This window comes from Festucalex cinctus, chromosome 16 (assembly GCF_051991245.1).
Source record: "Festucalex cinctus isolate MCC-2025b chromosome 16, RoL_Fcin_1.0, whole genome shotgun sequence".
Lineage (NCBI taxonomy): Eukaryota > Metazoa > Chordata > Actinopteri > Syngnathiformes > Syngnathidae > Festucalex > Festucalex cinctus.
Window position 1 is genome coordinate 20448736 of NC_135426.1, and position 21688 is coordinate 20470423.

A 21688-nucleotide genomic window follows, 5' to 3' on the forward strand; every position below is an offset into this window, starting at 1 on the left:
AGCTGACTCACCAGCATACGTACTGTAGGTCAGGGTTTTACAAAGTGTGGGTTGGGACCCAGCATTAGTTTCAATCTTATAGTTGTAGAAACTCCATGTCTTCGCTGTCGTATTTTAACTGACCTGTAGAGTCACCATGTCAAATATAAAGAATCATCCAAGTAACAGGGATAATGACCACGGTAATGCCAAAACACTGAGTCACATCTCTGGAAGGGATATATTAACATTTGTGAATTGGATGAGTCATTCGTCCTTCTAATGGGCTATATGGGAGTTGAATATTTAATGTAGAGGACAAAATCCAAAATGTTTCTTTTGGTAAAACAAACAGAGGTTTTAGGGTCCTCTTACCGTTGGACACATTTTCTGCAATGATTGCATCAGTGATGAATGGAGATGCCACGTGATTCTGCCGCACGTTCACAGGAATACACTGGCACGTTGTCCCCTTGCCCTCTTCAGACTGACCTGCTCCCTGGCCAGAGGCGTTTTTTTTTTTCGTTTTTTTTTTTTTTTTTTTAACAGTCTGTCGGGGCACAAACGGCACCTGGGGACTCAATCTCAATGTAGCATTTTGTTTATTAACCAGAGATGGGCATTCCATCAGTAGGCTTCTGAATGACAAATGAAGAAGGAGAAAAACCGGCCTAAGCATTGCAGAAGTGGGTTTTCGTCCCTCATAGTCATCGCTATCCGGGTGAAGGTCCGACAGAGCTCTCAGTCCAGACACCCGCTCTGTATGTAGACGACAGTCTGATGAACAGTCCGTGGCATCAGTACTGAATGGGATGCCCACCTCTGTCTGTCGGTGCTAAAAGTGGTGATCGGATGAAGTGATGACGGAGGTGTGGTTAAAATAAAATAATAGAGTATGATTACATTAAAGTATAAAAATTCACTACATTAAATATTTTACAAATGTTTTACAAAATTTAAAAATAAAAGTAAAATAGGAAATATGATGCAGCCAACGGAAACCAAAAGTCAACATTTATGCGGAATATTACAGTACCAATGAAAACGACTTTAAATATAAAAAGTAGGCAGGGTTTTCTATATTCCTGGTTGCATATTCGGCGTGCAGTGGACACTGTTTCACGTTTAAAGCGCGCTGTCGGGGAATTAATTTTATTGTGAAAGGTTTTTTTTTTTTTTGTTCTTGGTCTTGGCCATAATTCTTCAACACAATACAGTGTGAACATCCTTGAAATGGTTCACGTTTTAATGTTATAAACCCCCGTGATATTTTTGTTTTGTTTAGTTTTTTTTAATGGCATGCCGAAAAAGGTCAGTATGGGCTCTCAAATTCAGTTAACATAAATTAATTGCTCCAAATCGCCGCCTGCGGGGGACGCTTATTCTTAAAACAAGCGCTTTCGCATTTACGTAGCATCTTCGTGGCAGGAAGTTTGTTGACTATCAGAGCCAAGATGGCGGCCTCCGCAGCTGAGGAGAGACCAACTGAAAATCTGTCAAAGACGTCTTCAAATCCCGTTATAATCGATACACTTGACAACGGATGTTTTTCGGACCTTTCCGACGAACTCCGTGACTACGTGGTGGAGTTTATAGAGAAAGAAGTGGGTAGCGACGTGAAATCTCTGAAGAATGTCGGCAGCTTGCTGGATAAATTAAAAGAAGACAACCGCATTCTGGAAGAACAGGTGACCGTTAACATAAATGAGCTTGAAAATTGATTTACAAGGCGTTGTTCATGTTTTAATTGATGTGTCTTGTACGTCCCTTAGGTGTTGACAGTATCCAACTCTGTACCTCCCCAAGTGTCTGCAGCTCTGTCTGCTGCTAAAGATGCCAGATCTTCTTTGGAGGAGCTTTTGAAACGGGAGAAAGTCATCTCCACAAAACTGCAGCAGGTATATTATTATTATTATTGTTGTTGTTGTTGTTGTATCCATATTACAGTTACAGTATTTTTTATTTCTTTAGACACTGTACAAACTAGTCACATTGAAGTGTGTCGAGAAACGGATTTGGGAGTATTTGCCAGACTGTCCCTGAAACAAACAAAAAGTCATAGTTAGTCATTGCACCACAATATTAAATGTAATAGTAAAAATAATAACTTCATGGTAAGAGCTATCATTATTCTCTACACATAGGTGGGTTCTTTGTATAACTATTATAAGTTAACACAGTATCTTTCAACCATTAATGTGTGATTTTAATTATGATCAATTCCCTCCTCGAATATTTGGATAAAGCCGTTCTCTATTCCCTCTTGTAGCACCTCCGGAGTTCCCATCCATGGATGGATACTCTCGGCCAGAAGTTGAGCCAAGTGGAGACGGTGGAGAGACACATGAAGTATCTACGCTGCCTTCAGCACGTTGAAGAGCTCAGGTACTAAAACGAACATGTGACATGTTTTTTTTTTTTTTTAAGCCAATTTTGTATTCAATTCACACTGTGCGTGCAAAGTGCTGTCGTCCAGCAGTGTCTGATGACCAGCAGCGTGTGGGAGGCCATCAGGGCTGTGGAGAGCATGGCTGTGATGGATGCCGGCCTCAGTCAGTCCAAATGCTTTCATCTACGCGACTTCCTCCGAGAAACTCTTCAGTTCTGGCACAAGATCATCAAGGATCGGCTGACTGGGTAACCACCTACTTCATCACTGAGAAGCAAATGTGTGACATACAGTGAATTATGATTTTAATGAGGTTGTAAATTAAATAATTCTTCCCAATTGAAATAAATTGAAATATTTTTGGTTAATTAAAAACTTTTCTTGATGCTGTGCAAATCTCAGGGATTTGGAGAAGGTGTTGACACAGCTCAACTGGCCAATCATATCCCCTCCGACCCAATCCCTCACACCTACTGCCAATGGGCAAGAGCTGGCCAGTCAGCTGGAGCTGCTGGTCACACAGCTGTTGGCCCTACAGACATCGTATCCTTCACTTCAAACATCCACCCAAGTGTATGAAGTGACTCGGGTAAACGTCAGATTCCTTAACTTTCCTGTGTGCAGCGATGACCTCATTTCTCAAAGGACGTCGCCTCCCTCCAAAGCCGAAGCCCAGCCAGTTGCTTTTCCCCAAGCTCCTCCCCTCTGCCTGCCCATCCAGATCATGCTGCAGCCACTCAGCAAGAGGTTCCGATATCACTTTTATGGCAATCGACAGACTAACACTCCTAGCAAGGTTGCTCTCCGTCACTCATCGCACGCACGCGCGCAAACAGTAGTAACCCTCTGTTTGTGAACCTTGCATCTGTGTGTGCATTTGCAGCCAGAGTGGTACTTGACTCAGGTGCTTATGTGGATAGGGAACAGCACAACTTTCATGGAAGAAAAGATCCAACCTATCCTGGACCGAGCTAATGCCAACATCAATGCCAGGGTGTGTACCAGGAAATTTGCCTTTGCAGACATAGTACTGCTCGTTATTGAATGCTACTGTCACAATAATTAGAAAACTTGTAATTATTAAAATATGTACACATATTCTATCTATCTATCTATCTATCTATCTATCTATCTATCTATCAAGATTTTCTAGAATTTATTTATAAAAAAAACCCAAAAAAAAACAAGAGTTTACTAACTGCAACATCCTGGTGCTAAAAAAAAAAAAAGAGAGATATAATATTGAGTGTACTCTTTCATCTTCTTTGAGTTCAGGTGGAGCTGTGTCGAGGCCTACTGTCTTTAGTCCAGGAGAAGGTTGCTGGCGACGCATCCCGCCTCCTCTATGACGACACGCTTTTCTGTCACATGGTGGAGGAAGTGCTGCAGTTCGAGAAGGAGTTGCGGAGCAACCACTCGTACCCTGCTGCTCTGCCGGGCTTGCTCCACCTGCTGCTTGATGACGACATCCTCCAGAAATGGCTGACGGTGGAGAAGAAGAGTAGGTTTGACAAATTTCTCTGGAGGTGGTGGCGCACCTTGAGTTGCAACGGTGTTGTGTGTGCAGTGGCGGTGGAGAAGGTCGACGCCATGTTGTCTGCTGAGGGAGCGTGGAGCTCTCAGTACAAAGACATACGAGACATGGATGAGCTGAAGTCCCCCGATTGCGCTGAGACGTTCATGACTCTGCTCCAGGTCATTACCGGTAAGGCTGGCCCCATCCGGATAACACTGAACTCCATTATAGTATTAAAATCTGCCCTTTTATCCGTTTTTTTTTGTTTTTTCTTAGACCGCTATCGGGAATTACCTTGTCCGTCTGCACAGCTGAAATTTCTGGAGCTGCAGAAAGAGTTAGTAGATGACTTCCGTATACGACTCACTCAGGTAATAATGTTAACAATACATTTGCATAGGGTTTGGGTTGCCTTCATAAGTGAAAATACAGTCATCGCTTTTCTCTTCGGAATCTAGGCTGCTTTAGTCACCTCTTGCCTAGTCGCAATGTGCTAACTCAGCTACCATGGTAACGAAACTCACACATTGTACAGGTGGTCAAGGTGAGAAGTGGTACCTTTACGTGATACTGAACTGTCCCGACCAATACTGAGTTGTTTCAACCAGTGTGCATGAGAGTGTAACAGAACTTTTACGAGGACACCTCAGAAGTCTTTCAAAAAAAAAAAAAATTGAAAACAAAATGTTGAGAAATTTGCCATATAGGATGGACAGCCATTTTATGCAGAATTCTTCCATTCCCGGGTGCTCAAAAGTAGTTGGACAATTGACTAATTGGGTGCTGTAATTTGCAGAAACCCTGCACAATAATCACATCATGGATGTTTCAGAACATTGTGGTGGTGTTTCAAGGCATGAAATCATAAAAACTCACTCAATAAATGTGGACCTAATTGTATGATTGAAAATAACCTTCATGGAGTCGGTTCCACATAACTTTAACACAATCTATTAAGTATGTTTTTAGATCATTTTTGTGCACATTTTCCCCCCTGGTTTCTGTGTAAATTTCTTTAAACACCAACTTTTGCGTATGCAGGATGTTGGTATGGATGAAGGTGGACGCTTCGTCATTGTTTTGCCTGCACAGATGTCTGCTCTCAACTGACTGCTCTTCTAATCCATTTCATCCAAGGTGATGAAGGAGGAGTCACGCTGCCCACTCAGTCCACGCTACTGTGCCATACTCAACGCCGTCAACTACATTTCCACCATCCTGACAGACTGGGGAGACAACGTGGTAAGGCCCAGTCTATTTATGTGACAATTTGCCACCATTGAATTCGGTTTAGACATTTTATTGTATTTGTATGTATACGAATGTTTATTTTCATTGTGAATTTTTTAAACTGAATATGTAATTTAGTCCTTTAGATTGTATGCATATTCATGTGTCCAAATGCTTTTAGTTTTAGAAATGTATATTTATTTTCATTGGTTAATTAGAAAAACAGACAAGACATTCAAATAACAAAGCGCTTGTTTAGTTTTTCCTGCAGCTGCAGCAGGCAGCCGTGTCCCTGGGTGACGAGGTAGTGGTGGGAGGCCTGGGGATGATGGAGATGGGTCGCCTGGCCTCTCTGGAGAGCTCGCTGTTCGAAGGCCTGCTGGCCCTGCTGGATCGACTTCGAGGAGACATGATGGGCCGACTGCTGGATGGCATCATGAGGGACATCACGGAAAAAGCCAAAGCGTACTGCCAAGATAGGTGAGGATTATGAGTGTTTATCATGGTGAGTCATGAGCTTTACTTTCATATTAATCACCTCTGTTGTCCTCCCCATGTAGGTGGTTTTCTCATCCATCCCAGCACGACTTGTCCACCATGTCTTTGTCCAGTTCCGCATGTCCCATGATGCTTTGCATCAGGGACAGTCTGTTGAACCTGCACCAGGTTTTAAGTCTGTCTCTGTTCCAGCTGGCTTGGCAGGGTCTTGCAGAGAGACTGGACAGTTTCCTCTACCAGGAAGTAAGGACTTAAGCAGATAAATCACCTTTTTTTAATTCATAATTTGAAAGTGTTACCAGTTGTCCTAATAAAAGTGACTTTATATATGTTTTGACACTCTTTCAGGTAGTTCTGTCGAACCATTTTAGTGACGGAGGAGCAGCTCAGCTTCAGTTTGACATGACCAGAAATCTTTTCCCCCTCTTTGGTCATTACTGCAAACGACCTGAAAACTTTTTTAAGCAGTAAGTACAGAAATTTTTTTATTATACACTACGTTTACATTCATCTGCTAAAGGGGAGAAAATTCCATCAAATTGGAAATCGGCCAGTTGTACAGTATATGACTAGCACACATCATTGAAGAACGTGGTTAATTTGTGAAGGCATTGCTCCATTTTAACATATACCTTTGACTGACACTGTAGTCGTGTTGATGAACATTATTTTTTATTTTAAATGTCATACTGTATATTTTTAACATAACATTAAGCTAAAAAAAAAGCACAATCACATTTTAAATCAAATTTCCTGTCTTCCCAGTGTGAAGGAAGCCTGCATCATCTTATGCCTCAACGTGGGTTCGGCTATCCTGCTGAGAGACCTCATCAAGGAGTCTTCTTCGGCAGAGGGCACGAGAGATTGGGCGGGAAGGGATGACCCTTCGCCGCAGTCCGCCTTGAATGAGTTGGGCATTTACTACTTGGCCCCTTGTGACGTATTAATTCTCTTTAACCTCAGGGCCTCCTGGCCTGGACAGTGACAATTGCATCTCAAACCTATCGGCCCACAATTGAACCTTTCATTTGTATCATGTCCTAAATTTATATCGATGCGCCTGTTCTCATTATAAAACCCATCAGTCCTTTTCTGTAATTTTTGCTGGTATCATGACTAATTCTATTACAAATATCATCCATTCTTATCCATCATGACTTGCTGTACATGAAGACTGTAACACCAATCATGATTACGTATTGGGGAAAGAAAAAGAAAAAAAAAAAGAATCCCCAAACATGATGTGGTCACTGGATCTGTTATGACTCTTAAGACAAATGACTTGTCTCCGATCTGGAAAAGTGCAAACTGTTCCTGGGATGCTCTTCATTTCAGTATTGGAGCTTTTGGGACCTTTGCGGTCTTGTCAAACCTCTTCTTGTCAATAGAAAGTCAAATCTCCAATGTGGATGACATCTATTTCTCCGGCTGTTCTACAACCTGAATGTTAATGTTCTCCTTCTTCCCTTTGTGTCCTGGTAGTCTGAGACTCCTCTCACATAAAATAATCTCAGATTCCTCCCCGTCCTCAGAGTCAGAAGAATCCTCCTCTGGCTCGCTTTCAGATCCGCTGAGCTCTACCAACGCAATGTCCTGGAAACCGCAAGAAAGAATTAAGACAACTTTTAACAAATCAGGTCATCAAACTACAGTGAGAATTCTTTTTACTCACCATCTCAATTACTTTCTCTGCTCCTTCGACATCCTCTATGTTGAAATGTCCTGCAGGAGATTCTTCAATCTGCTGCTTTAGTTTATGATTGGCTTCTGCTATCTGCGGGAGGAAACTTTGCAGCCGTTCCATCACTGTTCCATAACACAAAAACATTTTATTTGTATATGCATTTATTCTGAATTCCAATGTTAAGTATAATCACGTGACCACAGTTCATCTCACCACTGCTTCGAGGAACTCTTTCTGTCGTCAGACCAGCCGGTGGTGTAAGGAGCAGCTTCTCAACGAGACCTGAGGCGACAAAATGACATGATTTAAGTCTTTAAAGCCCATGAATCACCCGAGAACTACGAATACAAATTCTGCGCCTATGAATGAAAGCCTATATGTTCTAAGGATTCGGTCAGGCGATTGACCAATTAGAGCCGTACAGGGGAAAATAGCGCTAGCAGGAGAGTTGCCGGTCACAGCAAAATATCCACTTGCCTAAACGCGGGAGAGGAAGACACGACCACTTGCCGTTGTAGTCACTGTTTTAGATATGTTTGGTTATGTGTCACCTAAGGACCCTCTGTAGTATGTGATTTTTTTCGAACCAAATCGCGCAAATTAAGCAACCCCATCTTCAATTTAACCTGCCTTTTAAGAGCAAAAAGAAGTTTCTTTGCTTACCGCCACTGCTACCACATGAGAGCAAATCCTGTGAACTTGATTTACTGTTGCTATCCATTACCGAAGTAGTACGACTGCAAAACGTGAGCTTAGTTTTGGTCAGAACAACATCCGGGTTAAAAGTAATATCGTTGACGCTGTTGCTCAGTGCTCAATGTACGTGTTCCGACCTCTAGCGTTCCGGAGGAATTCTGTAAAATAAATAAATAAGAATAAAATAAACGTACTGTACTGACGTGTGTTACATTTTGAGAGCTTTTGTAGTTATAGTTCAAATTTACGCTTATTTTTCATGTTATATGTTACATTGAACATTGAATTGACAAATTATTTAAAACGCGTCTGACGTTTAGTTAGACGTCTCACTACGTCTCAAGAATCACGATTTTGTCAAACGCATGTAATGAAAAGAGAGCGGCACGGGCTGGAAAAGAAGTGGCACATCATCTTGACGTAGATGATCTTCGGCCAGCTCTGCCACTGACGCGGCTGTGTGTGTGGCTGTCATCATCGGCTTGCGTGCATCTCCTACCAATTGGGATGAAATATGGTAAACTCTCCGAAAAAAAACACACTTAAAACGGACACACATTGAATTGTACCGCATAGTTCGGTTATGTCCTAAATGTTTACCTTAGCTTCTGTTATTCTAGTCTTTTTTTTGTTGAACGGAAGAAGGCTGGTGGCGCCTCCAAACATTTCTCATTTGTACGCTGGTAATGTAGCATGATGCTAATACAAACATAAATGTGCGGAACGTTTGCTTGCCTTTTCGACTATTCTCAAAACAAACTCGTTTGACGTGAATCTTTTACACTGAGGCGTTGTCTCAACTAAGTGTCAACCGTGAGTAAGTGAGTACGCAGGACTGCGTTCTTACACGCCGAAATGACATCCCAGTGTTCACACTGTCATTATTGAGTCCAGTTTGAGTTTCGCATGCATATATTTTGAAGACTTTATTTTCGTAGGCCTTATTTATGCGGATACGGCTTTAGCTGTTTAATTCATGTGAGTGCTGCATATACATTACATTGACTACAAGTACAATAAATGGATTAGCCAGTTTAAAGTTTTGCTGAAATCTTGTTACGAGCTGTTCAGAAAATGGATGGATGGATAAAATATGTACTGTACAAGCTATACAGTAGTAAAATGTTAATTCTCAAGCGCTAGTCTTCCACAAAGGAATGACGAAATTCCACAATAAAAAAAATGTTTGACAGTTACAAGTTCAACTACTGTGTGGAATTTACCTGTTAGGGTAGTTAAAGGCTTTATATTAAATTAAAGGTGTGAATAGCTGTCTGCAGGTTTTTTCCTGGCTCAAATTGAGGCAGCGGTGGTATCACCCTGACTATGATGGGTGTCTTATTTTAAGGTATCGGCATTGGCGGCGGTGACATTCAGGGACTAGAAATGATAAGAATACAAAGTTGCCATGAATTTTTTCCTTTTTTAAAAAACAACAATCATTAAAAATTCATCCACTAGCACATATTAAATTGTAAATATAGTTCAACGTTATTGTAAAACATTATTATGTTTATTGTATATACGCTGTTTTTATGACTTTGCCGATGGCTGGCCATCTCTGCTTTTTGCAACCAGGAAATGTGTGTGCGCAACGGTTGCTCCATGATGTTTTTTCTTCAGTATATAAAAGTTAAAAAATAAAAAAAGAAAGAAGGAAAAAGCTGTTTCTTCTTCAGTTGTTACTTAGGTCTTTCTGGCGCACTGCTTTTGATGTAATGGCGCAACACTGCAACTGCAGTTAAGATGCGTTCCTGCCGAGCTCAATCAACACAGCTGGAGTGCTGTGCTGAGCAATATCAGTGGCTCAGACTGGAGGTGGGGAGCAAATTAGGTGGAGGTGGCCGCCTCTGCATTTTGTACGCAGTAAAAACCCTGGTCTGTGTGGTAGGCAAGGCAACTTTATATAACACCTTTCATAAACTGTGCTGTAGTGAATTCTTAGCACAGTTCTGAGGTAAACATGCACATTAGGTTTATTGAAGAGGTTGTTTGTGATTAGGTTATGTGTCCTGTGAATGTCTAATCAGTCTTGTTTAATTTGCCTTTCACCTGACATAGGCACCAACTTCAACCACTCGTGATAGGATAAGCATAAAAGAATGGATGTCGGATGGATACATTTTTGTTCTCCTTTTTGTTCTCTACAGGCCGAGTCTCCAACCCCCTGAAATGGATGCCTCACCAGTGTCATTTTAAAACCCATTCTCAGTTGAGGAAGTTGGAGATGAGTCGCTGCTGCACGGGACCCGATCATGAGCATCCAGAGTCTCGGCGGAGCGATCGGGGATTCCCTGGGCTCTAGCCTGACGGTACGCATGAGTGGCGCAGGTGGAATCGGGAGTGCTCTCTCCCTGAAATCCGCCGGTCGGTTCACCTCCCTCCTCCAAGCAATGGTCCCCACCGGCTACACCAAGCTCCAGGAGGAGCGTCTGTCTTTGGCTGACCTCAGTGCCAAACCAGAGTCTGGCACGCTCCAGAACGGCTACAGACAGGAGATGCCTCACCTCGAAGGCCGACGGCTGCTGGACCGCGCCTCTCGCTCCTCTGTCACTCTGTCGGACTCGGGAGATGGAAGCTACTCAGAACTGGAGCCCATGTTGGCTGAAAGGAGTTTGTCCAGAGACGAGGCGGATGGCGATGAGGATGTAGATGCAGAGGCACAACCCAGTGTGCACATTTTGCCCAAGGAGTCGCCTCTGGCCATGGCTTTTCAGATCCTTGTGCCTTTCCTATTGGCCGGTTTTGGAACCGTATCAGCCGGGATGGTGCTGGACATTGTGCAGGTAATGTGAGCTGCAATTTAACTACATTCTTCTGCACTTGTTTAACTCTTGGCAGATCTTTTGTAGAAACTGGAATTGACACACTGTTATCAAGGTAAAGTAGTCCTTTTTGGATCAGAACCTCCACTGAGACCCTGTTGTTGCTTGAGTGAGAACTATACATGACCACATTTTATACGTTTTTTTTTTTTTTTTTTGTTGGTTTTGTTTTGTTTGTTTTTTTTTGGGGGTGGTGGGGGGGGGGCTGGCTTATCCCAATGTTTTTTTCCCCGTTATGAAAAAAAAACTTGAAAGAAAATGAAAACTAAAATTCATCTAACATTTTTTTTCTAATGATTTTTCCTCTTCTTTTCTTTCTTTTTTTTTTTTTTTTTTAATTTCCCACTTAGTCTTATTTTTGTGCTTTTAAGTTTTGTATTGTTTTCCAAATAGTTGTTTCTTTTATTCTTTAATTACATTATTATTATTTAGTTTTGGTTTTCAAACATATTTCATACCTCTTAATTTTGTGATTGGTTTATTCTTGTGTTTTCTTTGTAGCACAACAGAAATTTGCTATTTTTTTTAAAATGTTACTTACTTTTTACCTGTTATTTTTGTGATATTTTAAAAATGTGTATCCAAAACAAAAAATATTTATCTTTTTGTATGTCAGAAAAAAAAAAAACATTTTTCAAATTGGGAGAGACTTTTTATTTAAATTTCTATATTAGTTACATATTAAATTCAATGAGAAATTGAATCAAAATGTTGATTTCTATTGAAGTTCATATTCAAAACAAAATAAACATTTTTTTTTTCTTCCCAACCGGAGTAAAAGCTAAATCCCAAAATTAGAGGGACTTTGTTTTCATTAGAACTATTTAAACATAATTTTTGAGTGCAATGTCATGTAAAAAACAAGTTAATTTCGGCCAGTGGTAACTTTCAATAAATGAGAATATAAAAGAATTGTGTAAAAACATTTCAACCATAATAAGTTCAGGACTTCAGTGCAACAAAACATTGGGACCTATAACATGTACAAATTTCATTTGGATTTAGGCCTGGCTGTTGTCTGGGGCATTCCAAATCGGTAGCGTTCTAATTAACAACCAACAACTGAAAGGTCCTTTTTAAGAAGGCAGTCAGTACACATTGTTGCTTTAATGACTTCTGTTGATGTATTGCCAGCAAAATTAATTACTTTCATTGAAGTTGTCCAGCAAACATATCGTAATGATACACTTTAGCCTCATCGACATGATTTGGGAGGTTGTGTTTGATTGTCAAACATCCAAAGCTTGTCGAAGATTGGGTTTGATTCCGGGCTCCGGCCTTCCTGTGTGGAGTTTGCATGTTCTCCCCCGGGCCGTACATGCGTGGGTTTTTCTCCGGGTGCTTCGGTTTCCTCCCAGTCATTCCAAAAACATGCATGGTAGGTTAATTAAACAGTAAATTGTTCCTAGGTGTGTATGGTTGTTCGACTGTGTATTCCCTGCCGCTGGCTGGTGACCCAAGGCTGGCTGGCTGCCCGACGACAGCTGGGACAGGCTCCACCATGCCTATGACCATCATGAGGATAAGCGGTTCAGATTAAAAAAATAAATTGAATAAATAAAGACAGAAATGTCAGAGAAAGATAAGACAGTCGATGAATGTCTAAGTGTGGCAGTATCTAGGCGTTCTGTTCTCCCTCTCCAACATATCTCTCAAAGTACAACACATGGTCCCCCTTCGGGATAAGCTGAGTCTAATCAAATGTCCTTGTCTTGCGCACACAGCACTGGGAGGCGTTTGAGCACATCACTGAAATCTTCATCCTGGTTCCTGCTCTGCTCGGCCTCAAGGGCAACTTGGAGATGACTCTGGCCTCACGCCTCTCAACAGCGGTTAGACCAAACGCACGCACACACTGGTTATTTGCTCATTTATTACCAGCTGACACAAAAGGGAGGAGTTTGGCCTTAGATTATGGATGATTCAACACAAATAAGGGCCTTCTTCAAACTGTACCCCTCATTAAAATTGTCCAAAAAAAAAGAGACAAAAAATATATAAATACTAGGCAGTAAAAAGTGTGCGTTCCGATTGATTGGTTTTTGAATTATGAGTCTCAGTAGTTTTTCTTTATGTGAAATACATGCATAAGATATCATAGTGACCGTTAGTATGTGAAATACTGACAGTTTGTCAGTGTGTACTTAATTCCTTAACTTTGATGTTTACTTTGCAGGAAGAATTACTGTACAGCATGGAAATCCACTAGATTTGCTCAACCCGTTTAACATTTCACTTCATTCACTTGTTTCACTTCTTAAAGCGCTACCAAGTAGCCAGCAAAAATCGGCATTTGTTTACTTTGACCCCCCCCATGGTTCCCCACACACAGGCCTCACATTCACTGTGGAATTCCTCACATTTGCCGTGGAGTGGATTTAGCTTTAGCTCAAGTGAGCTGGAAAAGACTTTTGACACATTGTCAACTTTGTCAGAATGGGCCAAACCTCAGTCTGTGGGTGTTACTGATATTTCAGTTTTTACTTTTTGTGTACGTACAACTCGTTCCCAGCTGCAAATATGGAGCTGGGTATTGTAATGAGTAATGCAAAAGTAATTCAAAACAAAAGGAAGTAATTGTGGTGCCCTTCATTTGGCCACAGAACAAAACATTCCACACCATACCACAGGATAAGAAGTGAAAGAACTTAAAAACAATAGCATGAGAATAGACAAGCAAACATTCTCTGTGGGAAAAGGTCACTGTAACAGACATTCTTATTTGCTTTTGTTGTGTGCACCCAACACAGGTGAATGTGGGCAAGATGGACTCACCTATAGAGAAGTGGAATCTAATAATAGGCAACCTGGCACTCAAGCAGGTAAATTGCTTTTGTACTTTAAAAAAAAAAACAAAAAAAAAAAACATTTTTGAATATCACTTACCTCCCCACTCCTTGTAAACACACAGAGGACACAAGGACTTATGTAATGAGTACGTGTGTCATGTTCTAAAAACATGTTGGAAGAGGATGAGCCCATGTTAGTGTTGCCTCAGACTTACCATGTCAATGACATCTGCTCGATGGAGACGCTGTTAATCATACACCCACACATTGAACACATCGGAGCACGTTTGTATCGTCCCTGTTTGTCCGTTGTTTCACAATGTGTCCACACGCTTACCGGTTCTTTTTTTTTTTTTTTTTTTTTTTTTTTTTTGGGGGGGGTTTTGTTTAGGTTCAGGCCACTGTGGTGGGCTTCTTGGCAGCCGTGGCGGCCGTGATTCTTGGCTGGATCCCGGAGGGGAAGTTCCAGATGAGCCACGCCGTGCTGCTGTGTTCCAGCAGTGTCGCCACCGCCTTCATCGCCTCTTTGCTGCAGGGTGAACGCATTGGCGGCTTGCATCGTGTCCTTGATGCACCAAAATCAGTCACATGACAGACAAAGAAAATACATTTAAAAAAAAATCATATTTATTTTGATTCCTCAGTATACTGAACACTTATGTTCCAGACTCACCCGTAGTAGATACAAATCTGCGATAAGACCATATAAAAAAATTTTTTTTAATTGATTAAAAACCCACTTAATTAAACTTCAGCAAGCAAATTGATTCACTTTTCCTGTACCAGGTTTCATCATGGTGGGCGTGATTGTGGGCTCGAAGAAGACGGGCATCAACCCGGACAACGTCGCCACGCCTATCGCTGCCAGTTTCGGTGACCTCATCACTTTGGCCATCCTGGCCTGGATCAGCCAGGGCCTCTACAAGTGCCTCGGTAGGTGAATGAGCACCAAGCGCAACTCATTTCAACTCGTTTTCCATTCGGAGCGTCAGTATGGAGAAGCTGTATCAAACACAAAACTAGCTCGAGGCTAAGGCACTGTAACACGGGGTAAGTGCCCATTTGGCTTTGTAGTCCCACTGCTCCATTGCCACGCCACACTGACTCTTTATTGCCCCCTGGGAGAGACTGTGGTAGTGCAATATCACCTCACACTAGTGCTTGTAAATTTCAACAAGCCACCAGCTGTCTAATATTTGACTATAAAAAGTATATAGTGCCAATGATTAAGAGTCTTCTGTCTTTTAAAGGGAAATAAATAGCAAGCAAGATGAGATTCATGCGGCTTTTAACTGCAGACAAAATCGCAAACATCACGGAATTGGTGTTTCATTACCGTTTCGAGGGGTCAACCTAGGGTTGGTTGCAAACGCGCCACAGATAATATTTTCTAATGGCACGTCTCAAGTCGTGCAGGAATAATCTTGAAGGCTTACTCAGTTTTTCACATGGAGCTAACAAAAGGACTTGCTTCGGAATTTTAAGCAAGCAATTAAAAAGTCAATTTTCCACGCTCTGTCTCCACCTTGTGAGTTTCTGTGGTTGTGTATTGTAATTCTCCAATTAAGCCAGTAGAGGTCCCTCCTTCCTCTCTGTGGAGCACAAATGCACAACCTCAGTTTGCAGAACAGACCTCCTCTCTTCTCACGGCACATTCCACATGTTTAATTCATGTCACACCCAAACCCGCTTGTAATACAAGGATACAGTCAACGCTCTTCCCGCTAATATAGCATCACATTGAAACTCACCCTGTCAGCTGTACCTTCGAGACGCAGATGTTCCCTCCAAGAGAAAACAGAGGCTCAATTTATTAAACACGCTTCAGATTTCATATTTCCACAGCAGAACGGTGTCATGAGGCTGTCTGGGCCCGTCTGTCTTCCCTCAACAATGCCCGTGTTGTACTTGAGTGCCGCCACACGGATACTTTTCTGAGAAGTTGCAACAAAAAGCTTTTTTTTTGTTTTTTTTTTTTTTTTTTTTGTTTTGTTTTTTGGTTTCTTTTTCCTTGAGGAAAAAGGAAACATGAATGCCCTTCATTTTGGGGCAAATCAGCTGAGTTGATGAGACGCTGGCAACCAGTCAATTTTAATAATGGAGCACTTTTAATGGCCGTGAATGATGCAGTCCTTTGCTTGAGGGTATCATACCAGGGATATAATGGAACTGTGACAAATCAAGTGTTTTTGCATTGAAGGAACAGATTTAGTCATAAAAGATGTGATTGTTTGGAAGAAGTTTCTCTAAAAGCAATGTTGTTGGAGACGGGTTCAATTTTAAATATCAATTTCCAAAGTAAAATACTGTAAGCTCTTATTTTATTGGCATATCGCAATTATTTTGCAGAGTAGGCAATCATTAATTGGATTTTCCTTTTCTTTTTGTTACCCCAGGCAGTACAACAAAATAATGTAAATAAGCCAGCATTAGCATTTCATTGATGACAAGGTTTGTCACATCTGACTCTGTTAATTTTCTGTCCCTGTTGCACTGTGAGGATGCAGAGGTCAATACACAGCTCTAAAATAGAGGTTGTAGAACACTTTTTGGACCAAAGCAGAGGGATGCTTAGTGTTTACAGTTTTTAAAACGGTGATTCTGTGTGTGGTATCAGTACAACTAGTGGTAGATATGGTGGGGAGAAATCAGTGGAAGCCATTAATGGCTAATAATCACCAAGTGTGTCGTCACATTTTCTTTTCTCTAGAAGGTTCTCTTACCTCGTGTGCCTCATTAAATGTGAAAGTCAGTGAGCCGGAACAGTGAGCCCTTTCTGTTTGCTTGCGTTGACACCATGCAGATAATAAATCTTGGCCTGTTTGCATATAAGAGTTATTTAGTATTGGAGCGAAACAGATCCACCTGGGAAACAGCTGGTGGAGGCTTTCAACAGGTGTTCAACCCAATTATTGTTTAAAAAAAGAAGACTCGTTGTTGTTTGAAACAAAAGTTATTTGTGTTGCTTCAGCTTAATTAGCATGCGAGACATTCGACATGTTGCGCCAACATAAAACGTCTTTGTGATTCAGAGCTCTGTAACACGCTCGGGCGACTTTAAAGCGGGACGGATGACTACATCCTGACTCCCTCTTCCAGATTCCTCCCCGTACGTTTCCTCCCTGGTCTGTGCCTTCTTCATGTGTCTGACGCCTCTGTGGATGGTCATCTCCTCCAAGCACCCGGCCAGCCGCACCCTCCTCTACTCCGGGTGGGAGCCGGTCATCACGGCCATGGTCATCAGCAGGTATTTGTCTGCGGCTCTTCAAAAGGGAACGGTTGGACAAACAGTTATTCTGTTTAGTAACTCTGTGTCTGCTTTGCCTGATGACTCATCCCTGAAAGAAATTGCAGCAGGTCCTGAGAACGGATGCTCTCAGAGTCCCCCAAGCTTTATAAATGCAGCTCTTGTTGCTTATTTTTGTTGGGTTTTTTTTTTCTCTTTGCGCAATTCAAACCATCTTTAATAGATGAGCGTGAACAGTGCAAAAATGTACAAACTCTCTTTTCTTTTCATCATATTGTGAATCCAGTGACCTTTACTGCATTTCTAGAGAAGTGCACAAACAGAAAACTCTTATGATAGAAGAAATTAATGTTCCCGTGTTCAGCCTATTGATACGACATTCCAACAAGTGGCCAATGTCTGCATTAGCGAGCTGGAGTGGCGCTGTGTTGTTGCCAATTACTTTTCATCAGCGGCCAGGCGTAAACACGCTTGTAAATGATCCAATTATTTTGTCCACTGCAGCATCGGAGGGCTCATCCTGGACAAAACGGTGTCTGACCCCAATCTGGCTGGAATTGTGGTGTACACCCCCGTCATCAATGGTGAGTCACGCTTGCATGCAATGATGCTGCCAATAATCATTTACAATTCATTTCAAATATTTAAGGAATTAAAACAATCATTCAAATCACATTTACAGTTACTATTCATTGATGTCAAGTTATTTGTTTGTAATTTATTTAATAATTACAATCTATTATTGACACCTTGAATTAAAGGCCTATGTCAAAAAAAAAAAAAAAAAAAAAGACTTAGACACCGAAGAGGGTGACGATATATTTGAATTGATTAAAATGTAATTAAAGTTTTAGTTAATAAAAACAAGGGCCATTCAGACCATATGCTTTTACTGTTCGTTTTTGTAGTGTTGTATTTGCAGAAGGAGGAGGAAGCCAATGGCCTCCAGGCAGTCATTTTACTGGTTTACAGTAAAACATCAAGGTAGCCGTTAAAATAAACGTTACACCCCAAAAGGCCACAGTGTCATACACTTTGAACACCACTCCATAAATCCACGACAGCTTAAATGAGCACAAACCTTCAAATCCGGTGTCTGGTGTGTGCGATGGTTCTTTATGTCCTTTGGCCCTTCAGCTTCATGCATCTTATCAGGTTGACCCAGACTGAAATTACAGTGTCGGGTAATGGGGGATATTTGGATTTGAAATAATAAATAAAATACGGTGAAGGCGCGTTTATCGCAAGGGATGCAATCCAGACCCACCCGCAAAAGTTTGCGACACATTGAGACCACATAGAAAATGTCATCTTATAGATTTATACCTCCAACATACAAGAAGCTGCTGCCTCTCAGGGAAAACGAGTTCGATAGCAAATGTACAGATGAAATTGCTTCATCCTTCACTCCCACATTACCTTATTATGCATACTCACTCACCTTCAGTTATTATAATGGGCATGCAAATTCCTGCCTTCCGGACTCTAGCCAAGCCAGCATATTTTTATGCAAACCAAACCATATGAGTGTATTTGTGTCTCAGCTGTGGACCGTATGAATGTCAAAGCAGACAAACAGAAGTCCGCTCCATCAGCACCTCGCCGGCAAAACTGGCTCATCACCATAAATTCATATTACCTTGTAATATTTGATTATGGTCATTTTCACTCCTCTTGCATGTTCGCCATCATTGGACTCGACCAGCACTGTCCATTGCTACATGTAACCTCCACAACGAGAGATGAGGTTTGAATTCAATGTTAAGAAAGAGTCAAGGCACCACTCTTTTCTAAATGCTGCATAATTATTGACCCTCCAATGCAATGTAAAATCCCCTGATTATACTGTCTGTTTGCAATGTATTTTTTTTATTTATTGCATTGACTTTGTGTTCTCATCACTAGTGGTGTGAAACGTGTCTTTGTTCTGTTGTGGATCATCTTGTATTTTCCCTGCAGACTCCCAACTGACGCAGATGACATTTTTTTTAATCCGTCCTCATCATCGCGGCATATTAGCTTCAGTGCACCTTTGATTTGAGATAAGATGGCTGCCTACTTTATAGCTTATTCCTCCCCCCAACTCTCATTATATTTTAACTCTGCGCATCACGTCACATTGATGTATCCGTCCCTGCGGGCAGAGCGGGCCAGGTTGAGCCGGGCGTGGACCCCCCACTGGTGTCTCGGCACAGACCCTTTCACCGTCTGACAAAGCCAGTGACCTGGATAAGACACGCTTGCCTCAAACCTCCTCTGCTTCCAAGCAACCCCCCATTTTATGCCCCCGGCTAAACGTCACCAAATTCCAAACCAGCAATTATTCATTCAGACAGCCGACATTTTATTTCACAAATTCTGTATGCGACGTGTAACCTCCAATTTGCATAATTCTGACAAATAAAATCAAATCTCTCTTGCGCTGCTCTAATACTGACATGAGTTACAAAAATATGAGAAAAATTGTCCAAAGCAGAAATGTTGATGGCTGTAATGAATGCCTCCGATGGTGTCCAGGTATCGGGGGCAACCTGGTGGCCATTCAGTCCAGCCGGATCTCCACTTTCCTGCATTTCCACTACGCCCCTGGGGAGGTCCCTGACGAGGCCAAGGGATGCTACTACCCCTGCCGCACCTTCTTTGGCACAGGTGAGTCCCGTACCAGTGAGTCTTACCTGCCCGGACTCTTGCACTTGGCAATGAAGTGTGTGCCTTTCTTTCTTTTTTATTTTTTTATTTATTTTTTAAAACCAGGAGCCAATCACCGATCTGCACAAGTTCTCCTCCTGCTGGTCATCCCCGGCCATTTCATATTCCTTTACACCATCCACCTGATGAAGAGTGGACACACCACGCTGACGCCCATCTTCATGTCCGTCTACCTGGCTGCTGCGCTGCTGCAGGTATGCACGCACACATATCCATTTGTTCATGTTACTTTATACAATATTAAATCCATTAATATTGTCGCTGGCATATGCTTATGGAAGTGTAAAGCCCAATTTGGTGGGGGGTGTGCGCATCATCTCCATTCTAGACCTTTGGCAGGTGCAGGACACTGGAAGGACTATTTATAATTTCAGGTTTTGACATGAGAGTGGTTGCCTTGAATTCTGAGTAAGTGCAGCATGGACTGTCTTAGTGTTGTAATGTAATTGGAATAATGTGGGCTGCTGCTGCTGCAGGAACTGAAGTGAGCTTTGCATCAGATGAGCCAGCGCATGCAAAGTTCACTGAGTTGATTAGCCCGTTACTTGTGAGCAATGCGACTCTTCCAATTATTTTCATAAGACAGCTAGTTATTCAAATCTTGCATATTTACATTGTTAATTTCTGGATATGAATCAAATTGTGAGTCAAGGCAGAGGTGGGCACAATCTGGGTCATTTGCGTCAGTTCAGTGTTCCCTCGTTTATCGTGGGTTCATCTTTTGCTGTTTTGCGGACTTTTTCATGGTCCACTTGAAAGGCTTATGCTGTAAAATATCTATTTTCTTCTTGGGTGTTCCACAAGCAGTGGTTATTTTCGCTCTCCCTTGAGTACTGCCCTGCCATGATGAACAACAACAACAATAATGATACCAAAAAAAAAAAATCAAAGTGAAAACCAAAAAGAAGAAGAAGAAAAAAAAAAGGTGATATTCTGGCAAAGTGAAGCATATCTTTGCCCACATCGTGAATGTCCAAGATGGAAGTGTTGTGACGCTTGTGATGCCAAATGACAAAAACGGAGCTTGTGGTCTGCCCTTTGCCAGGTGTTGCTGTTGTTGTGCATCGCCGACTGGATGGTGCACGCCATGTGGCGCAGCGGCAAAGACCCCGACAGCTTCTCCATCCCCTACCTGACGGCACTGGGCGACCTGCTGGGAACCGCCCTGCTGGCGCTCAGCTTCCACTTCCTGTGGCTCATCGGCGACCAGGACAGCGACGTGGGCGACTGATGCCCGGGTGATGTACTTGTCCCTTCCCTTCCGTACATTTGCGCTGCTCTCACTGTGGAGACTTTTTTTCTTTTTCTTTTTTTGCACCAAAGCACTTGCTTGTTACGATGGCGGTCTTGTCGATGGCTCCTGGAAGGCCGTCAACTTTGCAAGTTTCATTCTTGGATGGACTTTGTTTAGGTCGAAGTGGCAGAGTTCCAATTGGACATCCAAATTGGTTGGTGCAATCAATATTACCGCCTTTTTTTTCTTCTTCATTCCTCCCCTCACTCACAAAGGATGCCGTATGAGATGGCTGCTTGTAGCACGCTTTGGTGGATGTTTACATATGTAACATACGTTATATTATTTTCCACGTCAACATGGTCTCTTTCTGTCGTACAGTATGTCTCTTGTATGTATGACAGTAACCAGTATTCAATCCAGTACCCTATGTGCCTGTTGAGATTGACTGGTTGACAACGTATTATTGTTCTATTATTATAACTTTGTGTTTTAAGTGTATGTCCATTTTGTCTCCCTCCCTCAAAAAAAAAATGGCTGACATAACAGCAGTAGTGTGTATGCCATTTTATCTTTTTTTTTTTTTTTTTTTTTTTAAATAAATTTCTAAATAAATGTATTTTCAATATATTATCTAATTTCTGATTTTTGCTCAAGTTGAGAGTGCTCCAAATGGAATTTCCACTGTCACAGCCAGGTATCCTGATGCTTACACGTTTGCACTGTCCTCATTGAGGTGGGAATTGATTGGAGCACGTGAGCGTCCAATTAAAGGTATATTGAAATTGTATTTTTTTTCCTCTCCAATCTTCCGGGTGGATCATCTTAAGAATTGGTTCTCGTGCTTGTTTCAAGCTGTGTATGTATGCACACTGAGTGTTTGTAGCATGTC

At 41.8% G+C, this 21688-nt stretch overlaps 3 protein-coding genes across 6 annotated transcripts; 2 read left to right on the forward strand and 1 right to left on the reverse strand.

Annotated features, from left to right (window-relative positions):
* Window positions 1-1258: 1258 nt before the first annotated feature.
* On the forward strand, window positions 1259-6841 carry rint1 (RAD50 interactor 1). The gene is made up of 16 exons (XM_077499153.1): window positions 1259-1290; window positions 1394-1667; window positions 1752-1877; window positions 2249-2364; window positions 2443-2616; window positions 2771-2911; window positions 2993-3164; window positions 3252-3362; window positions 3644-3869; window positions 3936-4073; window positions 4161-4255; window positions 5022-5126; window positions 5374-5594; window positions 5675-5855; window positions 5961-6079; window positions 6378-6841. Exons 1-16 carry the CDS (start codon window positions 1274-1276, stop codon window positions 6595-6597), a joined length of 2436 nt encoding a protein of 811 aa, XP_077355279.1. The 5' UTR covers window positions 1259-1273; the 3' UTR covers window positions 6598-6841.
* Window positions 6268-8334, reverse strand: nopchap1 (NOP protein chaperone 1). Its single transcript, XM_077499192.1, has 4 exons — window positions 7960-8334; window positions 7510-7578; window positions 7285-7418; window positions 6268-7205 (listed from the first exon to the last, which is right to left on the reverse strand). The coding sequence occupies exons 1-4, from the start codon at window positions 8015-8017 to the stop codon at window positions 7029-7031; spliced, it is 438 nt and encodes a 145-aa protein (XP_077355318.1). The 5' UTR covers window positions 8018-8334; the 3' UTR covers window positions 6268-7028.
* Window positions 8239-21292, forward strand: slc41a2b (solute carrier family 41 member 2b). Of its 4 annotated transcripts, none has more exons than XM_077499167.1 (11): window positions 8239-8509; window positions 10143-10778; window positions 12542-12649; window positions 13568-13639; window positions 13998-14142; window positions 14393-14539; window positions 16706-16853; window positions 17358-17437; window positions 19371-19502; window positions 19608-19756; window positions 20608-21292. In XM_077499167.1, exons 2-11 carry the CDS (start codon window positions 10248-10250, stop codon window positions 20791-20793), a joined length of 1698 nt encoding a protein of 565 aa, XP_077355293.1. In that variant the 5' UTR covers window positions 8239-8509; window positions 10143-10247; the 3' UTR covers window positions 20794-21292. The 4 variants fall into 4 exon arrangements, with proteins under 4 accessions (XP_077355293.1, XP_077355294.1, XP_077355295.1 ...); XM_077499168.1 differs by lacking the exon at window positions 8239-8509 and adding an exon at window positions 8521-8675; XM_077499169.1 differs by lacking the exon at window positions 8239-8509 and adding an exon at window positions 8528-8667.
* Window positions 21293-21688: the final 396 nt, after the last annotated feature.

What these genes read in the sequence shown, in the direction of transcription:
- rint1 (XM_077499153.1), top strand. An exon ending in GCTGACGGTGGAGAAGAAGA is followed by an intron (nt 3,870 to 3,935) that starts GTAGGTTTGACA and finishes TTGTGTGTGCAG; the next exon opens with TGGCGGTGGAGAAGGTCGAC. An exon ending in TCCGTATACGACTCACTCAG is followed by an intron (nt 4,256 to 5,021) that starts GTAATAATGTTA and finishes ATTTCATCCAAG; the next exon opens with GTGATGAAGGAGGAGTCACG.
- nopchap1 (XM_077499192.1), bottom strand. Translation starts at nt 8,017, where the DNA reads ATGGATAGCAACAGTAAATCAAGTTCACAGGATTTGCTCTCATGTGGT. An exon ending in AAGAGTTCCTCGAAGCAGTG is followed by an intron (nt 7,419 to 7,509) that starts GTGAGATGAACT and finishes GTTATGGAACAG; the next exon opens with TGATGGAACGGCTGCAAAGT. An exon ending in CAGAGAAAGTAATTGAGATG is followed by an intron (nt 7,206 to 7,284) that starts GTGAGTAAAAAG and finishes TGCGGTTTCCAG; the next exon opens with GACATTGCGTTGGTAGAGCT.
- slc41a2b (XM_077499167.1), top strand. Translation starts at nt 10,248, where the DNA reads ATGAGCATCCAGAGTCTCGGCGGAGCGATCGGGGATTCCCTGGGCTCT. An exon ending in CCTCACGCCTCTCAACAGCG is followed by an intron (nt 12,650 to 13,567) that starts GTTAGACCAAAC and finishes CACCCAACACAG; the next exon opens with GTGAATGTGGGCAAGATGGA. An exon ending in ACGGCCATGGTCATCAGCAG is followed by an intron (nt 16,854 to 17,357) that starts GTATTTGTCTGC and finishes TGTCCACTGCAG; the next exon opens with CATCGGAGGGCTCATCCTGG.